This window comes from Gekko japonicus, unplaced genomic scaffold, assembly GCF_001447785.1.
Source record: "Gekko japonicus isolate JY-2015 unplaced genomic scaffold, Gekko_japonicus_V1.1 scaffold47, whole genome shotgun sequence".
NCBI classification, from domain to species: Eukaryota; Metazoa; Chordata; class Lepidosauria; order Squamata; family Gekkonidae; genus Gekko; species Gekko japonicus.
In genome coordinates this window covers 1,931,877-1,940,314 of record NW_015165235.1, presented here as the reverse complement: position 1 = coordinate 1,940,314, position 8,438 = coordinate 1,931,877, and the positions used below count along the sequence as shown (strand labels likewise).

The following is an 8,438-nucleotide window of genomic DNA, read 5'->3' as shown; positions in this document are numbered from 1 at the left end:
CACACACATCTCTTGCTCAGACTGGGCGTGTGTAGCCAAGACACACAGTTGGTCTAAGTGTTTAGACTTAACCAATCAAAATCATCTTAAAAATAACTCCAAAATGCATATCAAGAGAAGCAGGTTAATGGGTGGTGGAATTTTACTTGGGCTAAGCAATTCAACATAAGGGTGCCAGTTCCAGGAGATGGGAAATTCCTAGAGATTTGGGAGCAGAGCTTGGGGAGGGCTGGATTTGGGAAGGGGCGGGGCCTTAGCAAATTATAACACCATAGAGACCATCCCTCCAAAGCAGCCGTTTTCATCAGGGGAGCTAATCACAGCTATACTTCTGCCATTCTTTGCCAGCTCTGGTAATGTTATGGCCAAACTGCTCATCCCTACCATACATATTGAATGTATCTCAATATATACACAATCTGTCTATTAAACTCAATGTAGACGGTATCAAAAGCATGGAGCAGTAATAAAAGCAAAAGCAGTTAGTGTGATGATGGAGGCCTATGACCCTTTGTTCATAAAAAGAAGGATTCAAGAGTAAACAGCCTCAATTAATGACACATTGATAGCCGCTTCTGACCCCTACTAATTGCAGCCTGTTACGATTTATGGAGATCTTTCCTCTGCAGAAAACATTGTTCTATAATGTCATTCAAGCTAAGCAGCACAATTTACATTTCTGGTGATGGTACAGGGAACAGTTGACAATCCTGATCATACTGTGCCTCTTTAATGGAGTTTTTATAAGATAACAATAAATATGTCAATAAGTATGACCTGGCGTTGGCATCGTTGTAGAATGCTTGTTTCCTTTCTTGTTTTTTATTGTGGTGGGGAGACATTTCTCTCTTTTTTTTTGTCTCTCTAAACAAAGAATCCCCCCATGATTAATTCTACCGAAGAATTTAAATTGTTTGGGTGGTGGTGGGGAGGACTTTAGAATCTGTTGCTACAATGAAACAAGGCTGTTTTGAAGGATTCCAGCCGAATGCTGCTGAGTTGGAATGCATGCACATCTTTGATAATATCAAATTTGGACTCAGTGGGGACTGGAAAGAGCTAACTCAGTCAAGGAAGTAACCATCCATTTTTAGAAGTTTATGTACACTATTCAGATGCATTCTGCTTTGCTAATTCATGAGCAGTTGGGAACGGTCCACGCCCACTCTTTTAACTGGATCTGGTTTTCTTCATAGGTCCTCTTTGATGTAAGGTAACACACTTATGTTTGTGCATATTGGGCCTGCTGGGCTCCTCTGCCCCTGAGTGTTTGTAGAATTCACACACAGAGAGAGAATGTAAACACTTATGCATCTGACCAAGTGGGCTCCAGTTCACAAAAGTTTATGTCACAATGAATTACTTAGACTTTTTGTTATTTTGGCTACAGCAGACTAAAATGGCTACCTCTCTGGAATTTGTCAAGTCTGTTTTAGAAGCTTTCTAGAAATCAGGAAAACACAGTAACTCTCTGTGTTTAATTTAGAGGAGGAAGAGGATACTGAATTTATACCCCACCCTTCACTCAGAGTCTTAGAGTGGCTTACAAACTCCTTTCCCTTCCCCTCCCCTCCCCTCCCTGCAACAGACACCCTGTGAGGTAGGTGGGGCTGAGAGAGCTCTTGAGAGAACAACTCTGACAGAACTATGATTTGCCAAGGTCATCCAGCAGCTGCAAGTGAAGGAGTGGGGAATCAAACCCAGATTAGAGTCCACACACTTAACCACTACACCAAACTGGCTCTGCTAATGACTGGCTAAGCAGCCCATTTGGGCAAATGTAAGGCATCTGAAGTTGAGAAACTGTTTTTTATTTTAAAAAAATAATAAATGAACAATTCAAACAAAACCTCTTCTTCTGTTACTGCTTTTGTGTTAGGAGTCTGTTTTTAAAGGGGGTGTATTTATTCATACTCCAGTTTTCTTCCTAATGGGGCTCCAACACTGCTCTCCTCTTGGCACTTTAACCACTATACCATGCTGATTTATGTTCTTTTGAGCTGTTCCTGGATTTCCCAGAAACTGGCTAACCACAGAAACAGAAAGCTACACTAGGTAAACTATTGGTTAGATCCAGTAAGGCGTTTCTGGCTCTCCCAACTGAAGCTGTTGCTGTTAGCACTAGAAAAGATGAATAGGGTAATACAAATATAGGGTTTCAGTTAAAAAGTAACAGTAGGCAAGATTTTAAAGTTCCACAATGCATAATGAAAAGGTAGAACTGAACTGTTTACAAATGATATTTTTTGTCCTTTAAGATATACAATGGGCTAATTTTTAAAGCCTTCTTTTGTAGCTAGCTAAAGGAGCTAAAATATTTGCATATTACTCACATCTCCACCATGTCTGACAAGGCTTCTTAAATGCTTGCCTGCTCCCTTATCAACAAATGTTTCCATAAGACGTGTATGGTGATCTATTAAAACATGCCGAGGGGCCTACTGTGAAAAGCAAATGAGTGAATTCTGCTGAAAATCTAAACACTGAATTGCTACCCTTTCTTATTTGTTTTACCTTTGCCATTCTTGGCTTGAACACTAATCCCCTGAATGACTTTTACATGCATGTTGTTACGCAGAGTACAAAACATTTTGAAACATTGCTTTTAGATTGGTTATTCAATAGATATTCTGTTTCATTAACAGCTTTGTTTCACCCTTACTCCCAAAGACCAGCTGTGAATCAAAGATGTCTCTTGGGTAAGCAGTTATGAAATTCTGTTTTAAGATCAGCCTTCCTAAAACATATGTAAAGAATGCATGATTATTTAGTGGGATGAGTTCAGAGGTCTGTATTAGACATAGTAAAGGCAAAGCAAATTATCTCAGGACCAAAACAGACATAACTGTGCTGTATCTAAGAGGCAGTGTGCTACAGAGCCAGTTTGGTGTAGTGGTTAGGAACATGGACTCTAATTTGGGAGAACCACGTTTGATTCCCCACTCCTCCACATGCAGCTGCTGGTGTGACCTTGGGTCAGTCACAAGTTCTTTCAGAGCTGTTCTCTCATGAGTTCTCAAAAGAGCTCTCTCAGCCCCACCTACCTCACAGGGGGTCTGTTGTGGGGAGGGGAAGGAGATTGTAAACTGCTCTGAGACTCCATTGGGTAGTGAAGCGCAGGGTATAAATCCAATCTCTTCTTCTCTTCTACACTGGTTAGGGTGTTGGGCGAGAATCTGCGAGGCCTAGGGTCAGATCCCAGTTCTGCCAGGGAAGCTTGCTGGATGATTCCCTTAGCCTAACTCCCCCACAGAAGACAAACACTTGAACATTCCCTTATGAAGTGTACATATTGTAAGAACAACATGTAGGACAGCATGACTTTGAAAGCCACTTGGCCTCCCTTCGGGAAGAAAAGCAGGGTATAAACAATTTGGGAAGAAAAGCAGGTCAAACAAACACACAGCTGCCCACTTCACAGCAAAGGGGTGTGTGCAGGTGTAGATTGTAGAGCCCTTCTTCCTACCCCTTATTTGCACAAATCCTGTTACTTGGTGCAATTCCACAGGGCCTGTAAAACAGATGTTCTGCCAGGCCTATGACTGAGGCGGTGGAGATCTAGCTACATTGGCCTCCCCTACCCAGCCTTGCGCTATTTATTCACTGCTATTGTTGCTGCTTTTCTGCCACTTGCCCAGTATCTGGTTTTCATCTATGGGCACCCACCCATCCTGAAAGTTCTTTGGGAGCACCTGCCAACTTGTATCTTATTGCCATCTTACGAGTTGTATTAGCCAATGATGTATGAGTTTTACTATTGTGTATTGTTTTGTTTTAAATCTATTATATATACCTACTATTGTAACCTGCCCCCTGAGTCCTGCAGTGCAGGAAAGGGTGGGCTAGAAATTTAAATAAATAAATACTTACCTCCCCACAGCCAAGCTGTGGTGTATGGGTGGAAAACTCAAGAGTGAATGCAGAGAGGCAAAGTGCTGGGAACGGAATGGTTCTGCACCACCTCCCTATTCTCTCTTAAAGTTGAGCCTCTAACACACACTTTATGTGTGATCAGGGCACATCTATATTTAAACTCAGCAATCTGCCACTGTTATGTTGAATTTGGCCCCAAATCTGTGCCTGAGTTCCTTTATCACATCATGGTATTTCCTGATAAATTGTATTTCCACACTAATAACGACCCAGACATGCTGAAGCAGATGCTCAGTTTCAATTAATTCTTCACTCCCATGTAATAGTAACTGTCCCAGTGCTTTAACATAAATCTTTTGTTGACTCATTTCAGTACTGTGACATAAAATGTGTATTAGCCGAAGCCCTCAGGCAGCTTCAGGTGGTAGCTTTCCATTTAACACCTACAGTTCAAAAAATATTTATCTGTGGGGGTCTTTTAATTAAAAAGGATCAAGAAAAATTCTATAAACAAAAAGCAAAAAAAGTGTATAGATGCATTTATCTTTAAAATGCATTGTTCTTACAGCTTGACTTATATGCTCTTTTACAATTTCGTAAAGCGTAAATAAAATAATTCTAAACAGAGAGTAATTTTATACTTTGTGTAAAATATTGTCACGGTACCAAATTAAAAAGTTAACAGAATTACAGTGATAAAGGCCAGGCAATTTCCCTCAACCCTTTCATCTCTATTCAGCATTGGCACTTGCTTGTATCATAAGATTAGGGCATGAATCCCACCAAACATCTGCACACCTTACTTGTAATTTAACAACTGAAAACATTCCATATTACTATTTTTGTACTATTTTTGCACAAAAACAGCTCACTTGCTAGGTAAGGCCCAAACAGTTTCACTCAGGAAAGGCCTATAGTTGTGAGGGATAGCATGGTTTTAGAGCATTTGTAAAGTAGTTATGTGTGCAATGCTAGTTTCAACAAACCAGTATGTGTCTTCCATTTTCTTTTAAACTATTATTTAATAGCAATGCAGCCGATCCGTACGGTATTACCAAGCATTCGACCAGTGGGTAAAGGTAACTCTAACATGTTTCCTTAGCATTTGTGCACCCGTTTAACCACCTGCCATTTTCTTTTTTGACATAATCAGTACTAGAGGCAGGCTTTGGTTGAAATTGGAACAGAGGAGCAAGTAGAGTGTCAGTTATGTTTCAGTGCAGTTAACTGCCCAGTTAGCCAAGTTAAATTTCCAAGTGTTATGAAGATATTTAATTGGCACGGTGGGAAAGAAAGTGCCAGTTCTCATCCCACAGAGATCAACAAGCAGGTTCCCACTGATGTGAGCAGATCTGGATCACATCCAACATCATTGTCTTGCGACATTAATCAAATTGCTGCGAGGAGACTGTCATCCATTCCTTCTCATTAAAGCCTATACGGTAAGGAGGGGGGCTTCGGTCCCATGTGCATACCCTGCCATGTAGTATTCTTGATTTTGATGCTTTCAAATAAATGATAAAGTTGCAAATTCCAACAGCAGCATTACATCAATAGGGACAAGAGGGGCCCTGTGCACTGAAAAATGCTGCTGCCAAACAAAGAGACTTGAGTTGCAATCTAAAGCATACGTAAGCTGCTTCCTCTGCATCAAACTATGCAGATTCATTTTCTCTGCAAATAATGCACTTTCACCGAAGTGGGAAGGAAAAACGTTCTTCAGTGTGTACGAACAGATCTCGTTCCAACATCAAGAAAAGAGACAACCCAGTTCTTTTTTATATAAAAAGTCTACCACATTTATTCAATACAGACATATTTAAAGACAAACCCTGAAAACCAGGAACAAACACTTGAACACTCCGTTACGAAGTGTATTATTTTATCAACAGCTGCTTCTGCTGACTGAGCCATTGAGTTCTCTGCGTGTGTTTGCTTTTTAATAAAAAAGCTTATTTTAGCTACCTTCTGTGAACAATGTGCCTCTTCATTGCCACTACATTTCTGTTAAATCAGCTGCTTTCCAGTTTCGATATTCACATTTTAAGCTGTTTTTAGACAGCCGTTAAAAACAAAAGGTCTGTGTAAGAATGAAAGGGAAAGTCTCAGGAGAGTAATTCGGACTTATTGCAAATGATCTCGTAAGACCATCAAAGACACAGGCAGATTTTCTTCTGTGTAAGAGGGATTGGCCCACAAGGGAAATGGCTGGCAGTGTGGGAATCAGAGAGGGGGATACAGAGAAAAACCTGATACCCTTTGGCTGGGAGAGAGCCCCAGGGAGCTAGCCACGGCTGGCAAAGCAGAGCAAGCCGAGGGGGTGGGGTGGGGAGATTTCTTAGAAAGGCTGCTGTAACACGACCCCGTTTCTGAGAATCCTGCTTATATAAAGAGGAGGAGCTCTTGGAAAGAAGTGGGGGGGGGGGAGAGCACAACAACAATTTGGATCTGGCAGCGTGCAAGTCCTCAGGAGACTCCCAGGAGTTACAAAACACAGGGTTCGTACACAGCCCAGTCAAAACAAACTGGGATAGGATTACGCTCTCCAACCAACCAGGGAGTACAGCAAGAATAAACACAGCCTGGACGGTCGAGGTAAAGGGTGACCTTGGCAAGAGAAATGCAACTCTTCAAACCTTTTGCTATTTGCCTTCAATAGTGTACACATCTCCCCCTCCCTTCCGATTCAACCCCAACACATTAGATGCCTTTTGGCTTCTCTCCCCCACCCCACCCCCTCGGTAACACACAGCTGTGCAGGTGACAACAATTTTACACAAGACAATGCCACGCGGGATGGTCCCTTCTTGTGCTTCCCAGCCTCCCTACATGTTGGGGGGGGGGGGACGACGACAACGCATTAAGATGTCCAGACAAGTGCAGATCCTGGTGCAGGAGGCAGATTCGGAGGAGACACTGGAAGGCTGCCGTCCAGGGCTGTGGATGTAGCACCACGGTTGCTTAACAGAGGGAGAGAGCCCGGCAGCCCAGCCCGTGGCTCCCTCCGTGAGGACAAGCGACAAAGAACTACTTCCTAGCAGAGTCTGCTTCAAGTATACGGCGCTGCCTTGATAATCGGTCGCTGGCGATTTGCAGTCACGCCTCGTCCGTCGTATGTGTGTGTGTGTGTGGGGGGGGAATGCAGACTCTCTTCCACGGGCTCCCCCATGGCTCGGCGGGGGGCAGGGGGGGGATGATCTGGGGTGGGGTGGATGCATCTCCGCAGGGGCTAGGGCAGAGGCTGCAAAGAGGAGACGGGGAATGCTGCGCTGGTCGCCGGTGGTACGGCAGAGTCCCCTTCGCCGCTACTGCTGTGGCAGCTCCCCGCGGACGAGGCAGAGCTCGGCGAGCCCGTGGTGGAAGTCTCCCCCGCCGCCGTCGAGGCCGCCAGCTGCAAACGTCGGACGGCTTCCTTGATGAGGTTGCCGGAGAGGATGAGCTGCTGCAGGAGCCGGTGCGGGTCCTCTTCGTCGTCGTCACCCGCGGGTAGCAGAGGATGCCGCCGCGGCTTCTTCCCTCCAGCCCGGGCGGCGCTCCTCAACCAGCCTCGGCCACACAGCTGCTTGGCGACCCGAGGGCTGCCTTTCTTGTCCGTGGACGACGACGGGAGCGGCGGCGGCGGCAAGAGCAGCAACGGCGGCGGAGGGCGCTGATGAGGCGGCTGTCGGTGCAGCGAGGCTAAGAAGCCAAGCCCCGTAGGAGCCGAGTAAGGGGCCGCTCGGTCCCGGCCGTGGTGCTTGGGGAGCCGGGGAGGCGGAGTCCGGTGCTGGGCGCTCAATTGCAGCACCTCGCCCAGCTTGGCGACCAGCGCGTCCACCTCCTTGGAGCCAGTGCTTCCCCCGACGGGGCTGCTCTGTAAAGACACGGCGCGCTCTAGGAGCAGGAAGCGCTCCCCGCCTGTCCGCCGGCAGGGCATCGCAGCCGCTTCGGTCTCCCCTCTTTCCACTCCGGCTTGGCACACGCAGCTCCTCCCGCTTCTGCGGCGCCGGCGTCCGTCGCTGCCAACGAAGCCTCCCTGCTGCTGCCTCTCTGGCGCACTCGCTCCTCAACCACTGTTGTTGGTGCTGCGGTTGGTTTGTAAACAATGGGTGACGTACTCGCCGCGCGCAGTCCACTGCGGCCAGCGAAAGGAGGGGGGGGGGACAAAGAAAAGAAAGGCTCAGTGACAAAAAAAGTTTTAACCCACTCCCTGACACTGGCTCCCCAAGCCTCACCCCGTTTCGTTAATAATCCTCATTTAGAGTCGGCACTGGAAGCCAAGCAGTAAATACTGGCTGAAAGTTCACCTCTTCCTCTCCTTCTTCCCCTCCTGTCTGCGCCTTCGGATGAGCTCGCCCGATTTTTCAAACGCCGACGTTTGGGGACTGTGGGCGGGGCTTATGCGATAGGCTGGGCGAAAGGATTGCGGTGGGCGGGGTCGAGGTGATCTCTGTGAAAAGAAATGAGGTCAGAGGGCGGCATGGTAACAAACATACACACGCAGAGTTGAGGCGGTAGTCTAGCAGGCGCACATGTAAATCTTGGCAGGGAGGTAGACTTCTCTGAACTCAGTGGGATTTACTTCT

At 46.0% G+C, this 8,438-nt stretch overlaps 1 protein-coding gene across 2 annotated transcripts; it reads right to left on the bottom strand.

The window, feature by feature from the left end:
• Positions 1–6,715: 6,715 nt before the first annotated feature.
• On the bottom strand, positions 6,716–8,194 carry LOC107109260 (GSK-3-binding protein-like). Of its 2 annotated transcripts, none has more exons than XM_015409840.1 (2): positions 8,088–8,194; positions 6,716–7,987 (listed from the first exon to the last, which is right to left on the bottom strand). In XM_015409840.1, the coding sequence occupies exon 2, from the start codon at positions 7,787–7,789 to the stop codon at positions 7,103–7,105; it is 687 nt and encodes a 228-aa protein (XP_015265326.1). In that variant the 5' UTR covers positions 7,790–7,987; positions 8,088–8,194; the 3' UTR covers positions 6,716–7,102. The 2 variants fall into 2 exon arrangements, with proteins under 2 accessions (XP_015265326.1, XP_015265327.1); XM_015409841.1 differs by having other exon boundaries at positions 8,160–8,173.
• Positions 8,195–8,438: the final 244 nt, after the last annotated feature.